The sequence below is a fragment of the Cannabis sativa genome, chromosome 6 (assembly GCF_029168945.1).
Source record: "Cannabis sativa cultivar Pink pepper isolate KNU-18-1 chromosome 6, ASM2916894v1, whole genome shotgun sequence".
NCBI classification, from domain to species: domain Eukaryota; kingdom Viridiplantae; phylum Streptophyta; class Magnoliopsida; order Rosales; family Cannabaceae; genus Cannabis; species Cannabis sativa.
The window spans coordinates 58,576,451-58,591,132 of NC_083606.1; the positions used below are offsets into that span (position 1 = coordinate 58,576,451).

The window sequence follows — 14,682 nt, forward strand, 5'->3', positions numbered from 1 at the left end:
GTCTGAGGATCACCAGCTCTGAGTAACTTCCTCCGTCGTAGGCATACTCGTCGAGGTTTTCCTCGTAGTTCTCGTCGGGGACTATTTCTTCTTCTTCTTCCTCGGACTCCTCTGCCGCTCTCGAGGCCACATCTTCCTCATTTGGATCTTGAGCTTCTTCCAGAGGGCGAGGATGACGTGTACTTCTTGTCTCCACCATTCTTGTGAAGTCAAATGCTTGTTATGTAGCAGCTTTCCTCAGCTCTCAATGAAAGCACCAAAATGTTGACCGAGATTTTCGGCAACTATTAAAATATGATTATAGTAAAGAGCTGTAAGAAAGCGAGATGAGGATTTTTACGTGGTTGGGGTGTTAATGAGCCTTAGTCCACGAGTCTTTGTTATTAATGGATGTATTTAATACAGATTCCACACTTGAGAGAATGTTCTTCTCATAAATACAGAGAATGTTCTTGGTGAGTATTTTCTCTTCTTGCTCTTATGCAACCCAAGACTCTCGACCCCATTAAATGAGCTTTGAGGGGGTATTTATAGTGTTTTGGTGGGGTCATCCCTAGGATTGTTCTTACAAATGTATCTGTAAGTATCCATAAAGTTGGGTATTCCCAATGAATATACCATGGGTGATGCCTGGTCAAATCCCTAGGCGCTGTAGGGTTTTTATGAGGAATGTCATTTTTGCCTTGTGATTGACGTGACTCTTCGCAGAGTAGCCGTCGCTAGACTTAAATGATCATTACTGTAGCACTGCTGTTTGGGGGTTGTGCCGTCAGACTTTATTGCGTGTTACAGTCCCAACACGCTTCCTCCCATGCGGCATTAAATGCGACTTGATTACTCAGGAGAGGCCTGACACATCCCGGAGAGACTTCATGCTATGCGAGCTTCCGGGAGTACCTTGTACTCCGGGTGCCTCCTCCGGGACCCATACCCAGGGTGCTTCTTTGTGGCGCACAAAGACTTATCAAATATTTACAAGTTATCTGATCCACGTGTCCCTTTTCGACTGGTCCACGTATTTTGGGCGAATTCAGGGGCAACAACATTAAAAATGTAAAAATAAAAAGTGGCCGTAAGAATTAAAAAAAATAACAAAAAAATTATTTTTGTAACAGTCCTCTCAAGATTAATGGGATTATTTCACAAAAATATAAAAACAATAAAAAAAAAAATTACAAAAATACGGTTTCACGAAATTTTAAACATTTTTACGATTTTTTTAATTTTATTTACCAAAAATACGGTCTTTTTATGTTGTAATCTTATTAATTTTTTGTTATCTGTATGTTATTTTTTATTGTTATTTTCATGTTACTTTTATATAGTTTTCTTATTAATTTTATGTTGTTTTCGTATTATTTTTTAAAAAACCGTAAAGATGTAAAAAAATATTCTTTGAACGTAAAAATGTAGTAAATATTTTACAAAAAATGGTACCTTATATAATTATTTCAAGATTAATCCCACAAGCCCATATATATCAGCAAAAATTACTTTTTCTACTTGATATATATTTTTTCTCTCATAATATTATAATGGACATGTCGATTAAAATCGTTAGATAATGATTAGCAAGAGAGAAAAAACAGCTGCAGCTTTACCCTGAAAAATCAACTCATATTTTGGATTTTACAGTATCGCCCTAAGCTCTAAATTAGGCAACAATGTAACACTAAAATAATAAAGATCTCCGTAAATATATTAAATACATATTATATAATAAAGTACAGGTCAAACCTGCATTGCTCAAATTTTGAGTCCCATTTTCAATTTCATGTAAGATTTCAGGACAGACAAGACCGGCCTGCTGTACACAAACAATTATCTTTTATAAGCAAGAATAGAGATGAATGTAATGGGTTCAAAAAGAGATATTTGACCCAACATTGCCTCTACTGTAACAAATTTGAATAAGAAACCCCCCAAGAAAATCTTGATGCCATATTCAAAATATTGCAAGGGTTTTCTAACTATACTTGCACTAGACACTGTAATTACCTTGTCCATCACGGCCACATTGCCGCCACTGGACTGGACTCCTGAATCCACTTCTGTAATGAAATGTGCATCGGTTACCAAAAAAATTGTCCTGATTTCATCGCCCGACCTCTCCCAGCATTACTATGACAGTAAGAGGTTGGCATTTGCATGATAGTCCAACAAAATCAGGGAGAAGACAAAAATGATGTTTGGTAAGCCACAGCACAATATTTGGACAACCAAGTGGAGCGGACTCTCAGGAGCATTAACGGTCATCCTACAGAACTGCACTTGCACTTTCAAGTCAAATATCAAATCCTGGCAATGCAAACTGACTTGCAAATGATTCAACACGATGCCGAAGCTCCATAATGTCCTTGTTGTTTTCCAGAGCTTTCAGGAAAGCTCTTGGAAATTTTCCGTGTTCTCTCTGTGCCACACTAGCTATATGTGCAGCTTTAAGGAGAAACTCTGCTACTGTCTCGAAATCAGACTCCAAACACCCTCTTGATGTCATAGCAGGGGTACCTAACGTGATTGAACAATACGTTAATATTATATTCAAATCCTTATCCTGCAGGAGACATGAATCTGTAGTGATGTCCACAAGAATCAGGGAAAAAAAAGACAATCTTAAAAACTTAATTGGCAACTTATAATTAGTGTTGTATATCACTTACCGACCCTTACTCCACCAGGTGAAATTGTTCCATTGTCACTAGAAATTGTAATCTTATTAAGGGTAATGTGGCACATTTCGCAGACCTTTTCATAGGTCTTACCTGTAGAAAATTTTGAAGAAACAGAAATCAGTATGTTACAATCATGTAAAGAACATACTCAATCAATGTAACTCTGAAATCAGTATGTTACACTCAAGTATAGAAGATGAAAAAAGGGGAAAAGTCAGAAAGGAAAATAATACAAGTATCAGAAATAGATGGAGCAGACAGGTCTTTGAAGGTAAAACACACACACCATCTCTACATAAAATAATAATTGTTTATGAACAAAAGAGAAAAAAGAAGTGTTAAAATAAGCAGTCAATTTTCATACCACAGTTGATTCTGTATCAAAGTAATATGTATCAAAATTGGCCAAAAATCAAGCACTGCTATAAGGCACCATATGATGCCCAGCACCTTGAGGTGGCATGTGATACGTAACTAAATTAAATTGTGTTAATATTTTAGATTATAATGTGTAAAACATAGTTTAAATAACCACTCATGACATGCCAACTCAAATGGTATTGTGCACCATATGGTGTCACACTATATTAACCTTAAAACAATTACACGTCCACGTTAATTGTGGGAGGTAGACATTCACTTTATTTTTACCAAAATTCTTATCTCAATCAAGAATAAAAAATAAATAAAATAAAAACATCTAAATATGTAAATTTAGCATAATCCTAAAACAAGAACATATTTGTCCTTGAAGTTTCCTCTAGTGGATCTTATCTTAGACATTTGAATAATTGTAATCTCATGTTAGGATCCCACACTGACTGCGTATGGAATTGGTTGGTGGTAAATAACTACTAGAGCACCCTCCTCTTAGGTTAGCTTTTGGGAGTAAGTTCTACCCGAGTGGTTGTAACAAATGGTATGAATCATGCACCCTCAAGTGGGACCAACGTCGCAAAAAGGGCAACCTTTGGAAAAAGCCCAAAGTGGGCCACTGTGGACGTCGGCTCTAAAGGGGAGTATACTATTAGGATCCCACATCAACTAAGTATGGGATTGGTTGGTAGTATATATATAACTACTTGGGCAACCTCCCTCTTAGGCTAGCCTTAAGGAGTGAGGTATGCCCAAGTGGTTGTAACAACTCGATTTTAATATCAACATTATTTGTTCATTATGGATACAATGATTAGGTAGTTCAAATATTGGATTGGCTTAGGGTATTAGAAAGATTACTTGGTAATTGTATCGCATGCTAAAAAAACCAAGACACAACTTATGAATCTATCTCCATACTAGTATGTGATACACCATTGCAGCAATGGTTGAATGGTTCATGAAATCACTGATCAATTGTTAATGCACTGTCTTGCGTTAAAGCTTTAGCTGATGATACTGAAAGAGTTGAAACTTGAAAACAGTGTAGCAGTGAGGATTTTACATATGTTAAGCTCTTCTTTTGTCTAGCTTTTTAGGGGCTTAAAAGATTCAAAGAGCTGTATCTTGTTCGTTGTGGAGTGTTTTCATGGATTTCTTACTCAAATCGAATTAGGGCCTTAACTTTTCCATTGAATTCACACTGATCTAAGTGTATTTGGTGGAATTTACATTCTATATTTTTTTTTTTTTGAAAGAACTTACGAGTCTTTCCATATTTCTGTGTTTTTTACCCCCATCATTTTGATAATTGTGCAATTGATGAAAGTTTTACATAATATGTCTTCCAAAGAACCTGTGAGTCTTTCCCATATTTCTACATTTTCTGTGAATTTTTTACTGACAAAAGCTTTGTTTCTTGCATTCTAAGAGTAGAAGTTAAAGGTAAGCATCTGGTCGAAACAATATCAACTAGTCTTATCCCTTACTTGTGTTTTTTTTAATACTAAAATCCAAAGGGAAAGTAGTCTATGCAAAAGAACTTAGATGGCGTTTGGTTGGAGGTAATGAAATGGAATGGAATGGGAAGGAAACAATTTTTATTCCATTCCTTTGTTTGGTTGCATTTTAAAGTATTGGAATGGCATTCCAATGGAATGTTCTTTCCACCATTTTGGTGGAATGGCTATTCCATTTTAAAAAGAAAGGAATGACCATTCCAATGTAACAAGAAAAAAAATTTAATAATTTTTTTATCAATTTTTTTATGCATTTTAAATTTTATTCCATTTCTATTCCCATTCCTATTTCTATATATTTTCATTCCTCCCAACCAAACGCCTCCCCAGCAAAGCACAAAAAAAAAAACTCTACTTTTATAAGCAACAAAAAGCATCATATTTCCCAGAACAATATCCAAAATTTTTAATTAAGGAATAAAGCAGGAAATATATAAAAACTTGCACACAAACATAAACAAATAGACAAAATAATAAAATGAAGAAAGTAAACATAACAAAAGACAAACTATGATAAGTAAATAAATTAGGAAGTAGTGATAATAACGAACTTTCGGTTGTAAAATTAATAACTTGAATTAGAAAGAAGTCTACCTGTTAAGCCTAGGGGTCTTAAATCCCAAAGAATCAAATGGTTATCTGTTCCTCCAGTTATCAACTTGCATTTTCTTCTCAATAATGCAGAAGCAAGTGCCTGAGCATTTTTCTTAACTTGGTGCATATATGCCTTGTACACAGGAGTAGCCACTTGTTTCAGGGCAATGGCAAGTGCAGCAATGTGGTTATTGTGAGGTCCACCTTGCAAAGCTGGGGTTACAGCAAAATTTATCTTTTCCTCAAAGTCATAGTGATCACTCTCATCTCCTTGTGTTAAAAGTGTCCCTCTCTTTCTTGGTTTAGTGCCCTTCCTATAAAAAATTATGCCTCCCCTAGGACCTCGAAGACTTTTATGAGTTGTTGACGTCACAATGTCACAGTAATCAAAAGGATTATCACATGCCTGCAACAAAGAAGATGAACTATTAAGGGAAGTAAGAAAGTTGAAAGTCTCTTATTCTATGACCAGTGACCACAAAGGGCTTCAAATTTCTAATTTCCAAAGTAAATGACGTAAAAAGCATAACAAGCAAGAGAAAATTAATTTGAGAGTGAGTTAATAACCCGTGCAATTGACTTAAATAAAAAAAACTATAAAGACCATAAACAGCCAGCTAATCATCTAATCAATCCCAACTATACCCAAGTTCCAATCACAGGCAACATAATGAGTTGTAATAAAACTACCCATTTTTTTTTGAAACAGAGAAGAGATCCTCTTGTCTTAGACAGGATCCTCCCCGTTATATATTAAAAGCCTCGCATGTGGTGGAGGAAAACCATGGTTACAATTAATAACAAAACAGAAATTCTAAAGCAAGAGTGCTCCCCTGCTCTGCCTCAGAGGAGGAAAAAAAACTAAACAAAACCACCTGCTGCCCCTATACAATTGTATTCCATTCTCTACATAAATCTAAAAAGGATAGATCCTCAAAATGGATAAAGCTACCCATTTTCTTTCCAAAACAACATGAAAGGAACAGCTGATTAATGATGCACCCTAAAATTGTAGTGAAGAATGTGATAGAAAACTTGCACAAACCCAAGAGCAAGGCCTTGCTGCAATTGCAAACAAATCCTACCAGTTGGGTTACCATATACTGTTGCAAAAATACATAACAACAACATTGATCGAGTTTGTGTCAAATATGTTCCATTTCAAATCATAGACAAGAAGTCACATACAATCAACAATGTTAGGTATTAATCAACATATGATATATGCACCATGGGAACATGCAAATCAGCAAGAACTTATCCATGCTAACACTTCCGTACAAAGTATACTTTACATAAACCTTCTGAATAAAATTAAAGTTTTTGTTTCCGTGGCTTTCCTCTGCGCTCCCTAATATAAATGGGAGGAGGTCAGTCTAAGACACTTGACCTTTGTCTCTTTTTCCGAAAAAAGAAATGGAAGTTTTAGTTTTAATTATCTTGGGCAGTGTAATAAACCCTCATACCCCTTTTTAACCAGGCATGGGTGGTACAGCTACATGTTGGAAAATTTCTATTCAGGTCTGATCAAGAAAAAAAACAAGTTCATATACAGGTGCTCCTACATCCTTCATATCACATATAAGCGTAAAATGAAAAGAAAAATGAGCTTGCACAAAAATAATGGCCGAACAGTTAAAATGAAAAGAGGATATTCCCTAGTTAGTCTTGCCTGTTCACTGTTTCATAATTATTCATTCTAACTACCAAAGCCAAATAGTACTAATTTCAAAAGCAACTGTCAAAGACACTATCATCCTTTGTACATAGAAACAATAATCAGACATAATTTAGAGACAGAAACAAAACTAAAAGAGTCAAAGATCAGTAGAAACCATACATTGGCAGCAATAAGCCCACTGATTTGTGCCATATCACACAATAGAACTGCTCCGCACTTGTCCGCAATCTGTCTAAATCTTGAGTACTCCCATTCACGAGGATAAGAACTCCCACCACAAATAAGTATCTTGGGACGAAAATCAAGCGCCCTCTCCTCAAGTTTATCATAATCAATATAACCAGTTAATGGGTTCACCTTATAAGGCAAACTCTCAAAGAAAATTGATGCCCCAGAAACTTTTCTCCCATTTGGAGTGTAGTATCCATGACTGGTGTTCCCTCCTGACGGAGTATCCAATCCCATTATCCGATCGCCTGGTAACAGCAACCCCGTGTATACAGCAAAATTTGCAGAGGTACAGGAGTAAGGCTGCACGTTTACACCCCAATTGTTAGCATCAAGATTGAACGCAGCCAACGCCCGATCACAGCAAATATTTTCAATCTCGTCAATGTACTGATTCCCACAATAATATCTTGCTCCGGGCATTCCTTCGGAGTACTTATTGGTCAAATGGCTTCCTAGTGCTTCCATAACCGCCTTACATACAAAATTCTCCGAAGCTATCAGCTCAATTCCCTTGAATTGCCTATTCTTCTCCTTCTCCATAATATCAAACACGTCAGGATCCGCGATACGAAGGGGTTGATCTCCCCAAGCCCGGACGGCACTTCTTCGGGACTCAAGATCAGGTCCAAACGAGACTCGCTTTGAATTATTACAGGCAGCCGAGTTCGTCGACGAGGATGATTCACTATCCCTCCTCCGTTTCAAGCACATGGAGTGGCCCAGAATCCGAACCTCAACCTCCCTATCCTCATCATCGTCATCATCGATTTCCCTCTCGAATTTACCGTTATTCTCGGCCTGGGTCTGCGGCTCCAGCAACTGCAGCGGAACTGGCGAGACCGAGTGGATCGGGTTGCGCAGGCTGGAGTCAAGCTGGAGAGAAATTGAATCGTCGACAATCTGGGTTCGGTTGGAAGGAGGAGGTGGCGACGGAGACGAAGATGTGTGGGATGAAAACCCTAGGGAGAGAGTAGATTGAGGATGTGACATGTCCATGATTAATCACGGAGGAACAAGCAAAACCCTAGAGCCCAATCCCAATCACAACAGACTATATAGAAAGGATGAGATTATATGAATGCGTTTATATATATTTATATATAAAATATTTACAATAGAAAGGAAAATTGCTGAATTAGGAACAACAGCAACAGAAACAGCGAGAGTTGAAGGATGAGCAGTGGCTGCACCTGAAGAATCTGAGGATGGAAGAAGATGAAGATGATTCCATGGAAGGATTTAAGGCCTAACCTAACCCTGAATTGAAATTGAATTGATGGAGATGAGGAAGGACATAAATGAGAGAAATGAAGATTGTATATTAGCTCATGGGCTGTCTATAGGAAGGAGCTGTCTCTTGCCTCGGTGGGTGGTGATGGGGGTAGGAGTAAGGGAAGACTGGTTGGTATTTGGTTGTACGAATATTTTGGACTAAATTGTATTTGTAATTAACAATAGGAATAATATTGAGGACTGTTATAAAATAATATAAAATAATATAAAGTAAATGAGAAGAAAGAAGAAGAAGATGAAGAGAGAAAGAGAAAGTGAATGAGAATTTCTGAGTTGTTTATTCCCTATTTATACAAATACAAGAGTGAGACATTAAGAAACTAAGAAAAAGGGAAACTAAGGAAAAGAGGAATGTTGATTATAATTCATGGTAATAAATAAAAGATTTGGACATCCACATAATTATTAATATTTATAATACTCCCCCTTGGATGTCCATAATAGCTGCCTTATTAAAAATCTTACTGAAAACTTGGTCAAAAGAAAAAGAGTATAGTGTAAACTAACTCACTCCCCCTCATTTAGGCATTTGTGGAGATCTTCTAATCGACGAATTTCGATCTTGTCTGCCGTCTTCTCAAATGTTGATGTTGGTAATAACTTTGTGAATTAGTTTGTAAGATTGACACTTGATTGAATATGTTGAACACCAATATGCATTTTCTTGAAGCGTATAAAGAAGAATTTCGTGAAATGTGTTCTAACTCTATCTCTTTCAATGTACCTCCTTTTAGTTGAACGATGCAAGCAGTATTATCCATAGAGAATTGCTTGGGTTGATACTTCTTTATTGAGTGCAATCCATATGTTTCCCGAATATGCTATGTCAATGATCTCACTCACACACATTCTCTACTTGCTTCATAAAATGCAAGTATGTTAACATGATTTATAGTTGTCTCGTTAAAAACCTTGCCAGAAAAACCCAGTGGGACAAAATCTGGGCTAGGGAAAAGAGTACAATATATACTTCATATTCATAACTATTTGCAAGTTGCCTCGTTAAAAACCTTGTCAGGAAAACCCAGTGGGACAAAACCTGAGCTAAGGGAAAAAGAGTGCAACATGAATATGTCTCCCCCTCATGCACATATGATCCATAATTCTTTTGGTGATAATATATCTCATAAGATTATTGTTATCACTTTTAAAATATCACCATATACCATCTTTGATCATATATTTTCTATAACTCTTCCAGAGTATGTATGGACTTCTAAATTATAGATGAGGGGTTCGTGGAACATTAGTCTTTATCCAACTAATTGTATCATTCATGTGTATATACAATCTTGTTCATACTAAAATTTAACATTTCAAGTAGATATGAACATAACACATTAATGATAATATAAATTTTCATTTGTGACAATGATGGTACTCCAAAACCATATATTTGTTCCATCTTGTTGTATGATCTTAATTTCCATATCAAATGATCATATATATATAATTCTTGATACATATGAAGTACTTCAGGACTTCAATACTAATGAACAAACTTTATACATATAATATTTCTCGATATACAAAAGAAATAAAAGTTTGTTCTTCAATTAATCAAAAACTCTTCAAGAGTCTATCACAACGTATAATTTACGAATTTATATTGCATAGACAACCATACGTATTTTTCAAACAATAATTTACTTACATGTCTATATTTCATACAAAGATCTTTGTCATATAGTGCGCGCGACTTAGAATTTATATCACTTAAGACATGTATTAAATTCTTCTAGAATTTTTAGATAAGGCTTATTTCAAATTCTCACTATATTAGGAGCTCCAAATAAATAATCTTTTGTTGCAACATTTATGTGACGCTTATAAATCCTTCATAAAATATATTCCAGGCTATAATCGAATCATGATTATATTTTCTCAATATTTAAGCCTTATTTTAATCAATCTCATGTCTATGCAAACGTTGTACAACAATTCATTATGTACAAATACATATATGCAAATTTCTCATTAGAAATATTTATTTGCACACCCTACAAGTCTTACTTCACTTTATGTGAGTAAATTTGCCTGGATTGCGTCATAATATTTTGGCCAAAAATCAAAATGTATGTCGATGATTCTCGACAAATCTAATACCATGATCCTTGCTATCTCATGTTAGTTTATTGCATATGCAAACATTCAATATTTATTGTCGACAAAATTTTCAATAAATGATAATTTCCTCCCATATTGACATAACTTATAGAGATCTCTTTAAATTGCATATTTTTAAATATGTTTATCATTTATAGGTACCTATATAGAATCACTTCAGGGATTCAATTATGATCAAATGTGTTATGTCTAACTTCTTTTGGGAGTCTCTTCAAGTACCGTTTTCATCACGGTGATCATTTTAATACTTTATAACATTAAGGTATCTCCATGAGTACCTCTAGATTTAACAACTTCAGGGCAAATCAAATGAACATTTATTAATAATTTCTACATTGTTCATTTACGCTTCAGGCGTTTTCAACTCATTCTATCTCAACTTTGAATAATATTGATTTGCAGTTGGTATATATCATTTTGAACTATATCGTTCTTATATACTTTGTGCAAGGATCATTTTTCAAAAATTATCATCGATCCCAACTGCTTCTCTCCCCCTGATCGAGAGAATTTTTAAAAATTGTGATATCTAGTAATATTAATATACCTGTAGGGATTTCAGTATATCACAATGAATCAATATTTATTTAAACTCATATATACTATATGACATTGAACTTCAGGTTCAATAAACTTCAGTTTCAAGTTCAATCCTTATGAACTTAATTCATTTCTAAGAATGAGTCATACGTGTATAATTAGAAATACATAAATTTATACATTTTGTAAATGCATGATAATATAATCTTATCACATCGATAAGAAACTATGCAATAAAAATTTAACAATGACTCAAGATTGTTAAAGAAATATAATTTAAATATTTTTTATGTGCAAATATATGCACATTCTTCTTTTGAGCCTTATACATTAATAATGAGAAGAATCTTCTGGTTCTTCAACAAAATTTAGTCAAATTTTTTGACAATTTATTGCATATGATTGATCATGTCAAAATAATTCAATTCATGAACTTCAGGTTCACTATAATTTGTATTTCAATGAAACTTTCAAAGGTAATGTAAATTCATTACAACATAATCATTATAAGTTCATTTTTATATACACGAATAATATAATTATATTATTCTCCAAAACATATACACTCTTCAGGAGTCACTATTATGTTTATCAAACTTTATATTTCTTCAGGAATCACTATCATCAATTCAATGATGTGTATAATTTAAAAGATATATGACAACTTCATCATGTTATTGTAATGGTCAAATAGATATAACCATAATATATCATTCATTTTTCCTGGTATTTTTTTAACAAGTCGTCTAATTTATTAATAGACTATTCATTAGTCTAATTATCATGACTTAATATATTATATATTTAAATGTACAACCAGTACATATAATAAGTCATCTCTTATTACTTTCATAACTAGATAAAAGTTATACATCTAGGTACATACAAAGATATTTTACTACTCAAAGTAGCAATTGTATGTAAGAGTACTTCTTCAGGAAGTTTTTCAAATAATCATTTTGTGATTCTTTATCACTTTGATTATATTGGATCACTAACAAATATTAGTAAATTATATATCCACTTTTGGGAATATGCAAACTGAATTATATAGTAACTATATATATACATATCCTGTACTAACAATAGTTTGAAACTATTGATTTCAAGAAATAATAAAATATGCATATATTAATTTGCTTCTGGCATTACCAATATATGTGAAATTTATATTCTTTGAAATAGAATTTCATGTCTATTCATTCTCTTCAGGGAATGATATTTAAATATTCTAAATGTACAATCAATTTGTACAATTCACACTTATTCAATAATCAAATATACTTTTATCTTGATTATAAGTGTGTCCGTACTACAGGTACGCGACTACTATTATTCAATCCCACACATAATATATAGATTTCATGCACTTTGATTGTGTGTGGTATTTCATCTTTTGGTTGTTTCCAATTTCTTCTGGAAATATTTGAGTAGCAAACAATGTCATTGATTATTTAAAATCATTACATTCACTTCGGGGAATGACGTTGAACAAGTAGAACATTATTATAAATTTCTTAAAAATTTATTACTTGTTCATATATAAAAAGAAATTACTCAACAATTTCTTTAACAATATTTCAAAGAATATATGAATACAATTTTTGCATAATCTCCAAGATGTATGCAAAATTTGATCTTTAATATATGTCACATGCAATAATTTCCAACATTGCAAGTAATAACAATGTATAGTAACATGACTAGTACAAACAATCTTTAAAAGTAGTTGAATTCAATTCGTATCATTCTCTGCAGGGAATGATGAACAATAAATACATGTCTCATGTATTTAAATAACATTAGTCATGCTCACTTTTATTCTTATACTTTGATGTTTCAGTGCAATTTTCTTAATATTCTTTTTAGGTATTCAAAACCCACTATAAAATTGCATCAATAATAATCATTTTTAATGATATCTTTAGTTGTATTCACATAAATACAATCATTTTTTTTTTGACAAATATAAAACATTTACTTCAGGAAATGTTTGTCAAAATGTATATCGATATTAGATTACTTTTCATTGTCCTCAAAGAATACAAGAACATATATATAAATATGTATTCATCTCTTTCATTATATATCCATCAACTATATAATGAATATTACGTTTGCATAATCTTCAGGATATATGCAAGATTTTATTGAGGACGCATAATCATCAGGATATATGCAATATTTTATCGAGGATGCATAATCTTCAGGATATATGCAATATTTTATCGATGATGCATAATCTTCAGGATATATGCAATATTTTATCGATGACGCATAATCTTCAGGATATATGCAATATTTTATCGATGATGCATAATCTTTAGGATATATGCAATATCTTATCGATGATACATAATCTTCTGGATATATGTATAATTTATATAGATTTTCTCTATCATATCATAGGCACGCATATATTGTAAATATTATGAATGATAAGAACATTATATATATATGAAATCAATAATAAATATATAAAAATATATACATACATATATAATATATAGATATATAGATAAAAAGAAAAAAGAAAACAAAGGATTCTTAAATTGTTTCAGTCAGATAAGTATATATATAAATATATATTTAGTGTATCATGACTTTGAAACAATTCAAGAACTTTAACAAGATATTTACATTGAGACTTGGGCAGAGACTCATGCTTGAAGCTTGGGCAGAGACTCGTGCTGATAACGTGTTATAAAATAATATAAAATAATATAAAGTAGATGAGAAGAAAGAAGAAGAAGATGAAGAGAGAAAGAGAAAGTAAATGAGAATTTCTGAGTTTTTTATTCCAATGGGGTGAACCCCTATTTATACAAATACAAGAGTGAGATATTAAGAAACTAAGAAAAAGGGAAACTAAGGAAAAGAGGAATGTTGATTACAATTCATGGTAATAAATAAAAGATTTGGACATCCACATAATTATTAATATTTATAATAAGGAGTTTATTTATTTTTACACTTTAAAATAGTTTTTTTTATATATTTTTACGGAATTCTACATAGAAACTTCTACTGTAACTAGTGCTGCAATCTAAGTCGCAACAAAAAATCGTATAGAAACCCACATAAAAACCACCGGAGAAACTAAAAACTCAAACCATAAATTTGAAAAGAAAAAAAAAAGTTAAAAAAAATAATATATGAAGCAATTTCCTAATATTTATTCCCAGAATATGATTTCCATTAACTTTTAAAGTGTAATTCTGCTAACAAAATACCATCAAGATTAGTGGGAGCAAACTTCTTATTAGTAAAATAATTAGTCGCCTTGTTTACATGTTGTTTAGCAAAGATAATGGAGACATTATTTAAAGAAGAAAATAGACATTTAGAATGAGAAATAATCAGTCCAAATGGAGAAAATATTTGGAGAGTATGATTGATTGCATGAACAACTACTTGACAATCAATTTCAATAACAATTTGAGAAAAAAATATGATATCTGATTTAGCTAAGAACCTCTATGATTTCCACAGCTTATGCCATAGAAGCAACAACTTTGAATCAACTTCAATGACATTTTCTCTATGGTCACGTGCTACCTAACTAATCCCAAAATTATCATTCCCACTAACAATAGAAGCATCTACATTGATCTTAATCATGTTCTCAACAGGTAAAATCTAATGCTCA

At 32.9% G+C, this 14,682-nt stretch overlaps 1 protein-coding gene across 3 annotated transcripts; it reads right to left on the reverse strand.

Moving 5' to 3' along the window:
• Positions 1-1,654: 1,654 nt before the first annotated feature.
• LOC115695931 (serine hydroxymethyltransferase 7) lies at positions 1,655-8,501 on the reverse strand. 3 transcript variants are annotated; one of them, XR_004007581.2, is made up of 5 exons: positions 7,002-8,498; positions 5,162-5,567; positions 2,661-2,762; positions 1,999-2,508; positions 1,655-1,804 (listed from the first exon to the last, which is right to left on the reverse strand). XR_004007581.2 is itself a non-coding variant. In XM_030623027.2 (4 exons), exons 1-4 carry the CDS (start codon positions 8,067-8,069, stop codon positions 2,285-2,287), a joined length of 1,800 nt encoding a protein of 599 aa, XP_030478887.1. In that variant the 5' UTR covers positions 8,070-8,501; the 3' UTR covers positions 1,655-2,284. The 3 variants fall into 3 exon arrangements, 1 of the variants encoding a protein (XP_030478887.1); XR_004007580.2 differs by having other exon boundaries at positions 1,655-1,807; XM_030623027.2 differs by having other exon boundaries at positions 1,655-2,508; positions 7,002-8,501.
• Positions 8,502-14,682: the final 6,181 nt, after the last annotated feature.

What these genes read in the sequence shown, in the direction of transcription:
- LOC115695931 (XM_030623027.2), bottom strand. Translation starts at nt 8,069, where the DNA reads ATGGACATGTCACATCCTCAATCTACTCTCTCCCTAGGGTTTTCATCC. An exon ending in AAGACCCCTAGGCTTAACAG is followed by an intron (nt 2,763 to 5,161) that starts GTAGACTTCTTT and finishes AATTTTCTACAG; the next exon opens with GTAAGACCTATGAAAAGGTC. An exon ending in ACCTGGTGGAGTAAGGGTCG is followed by an intron (nt 2,509 to 2,660) that starts GTAAGTGATATA and finishes CAATCACGTTAG; the next exon opens with GTACCCCTGCTATGACATCA.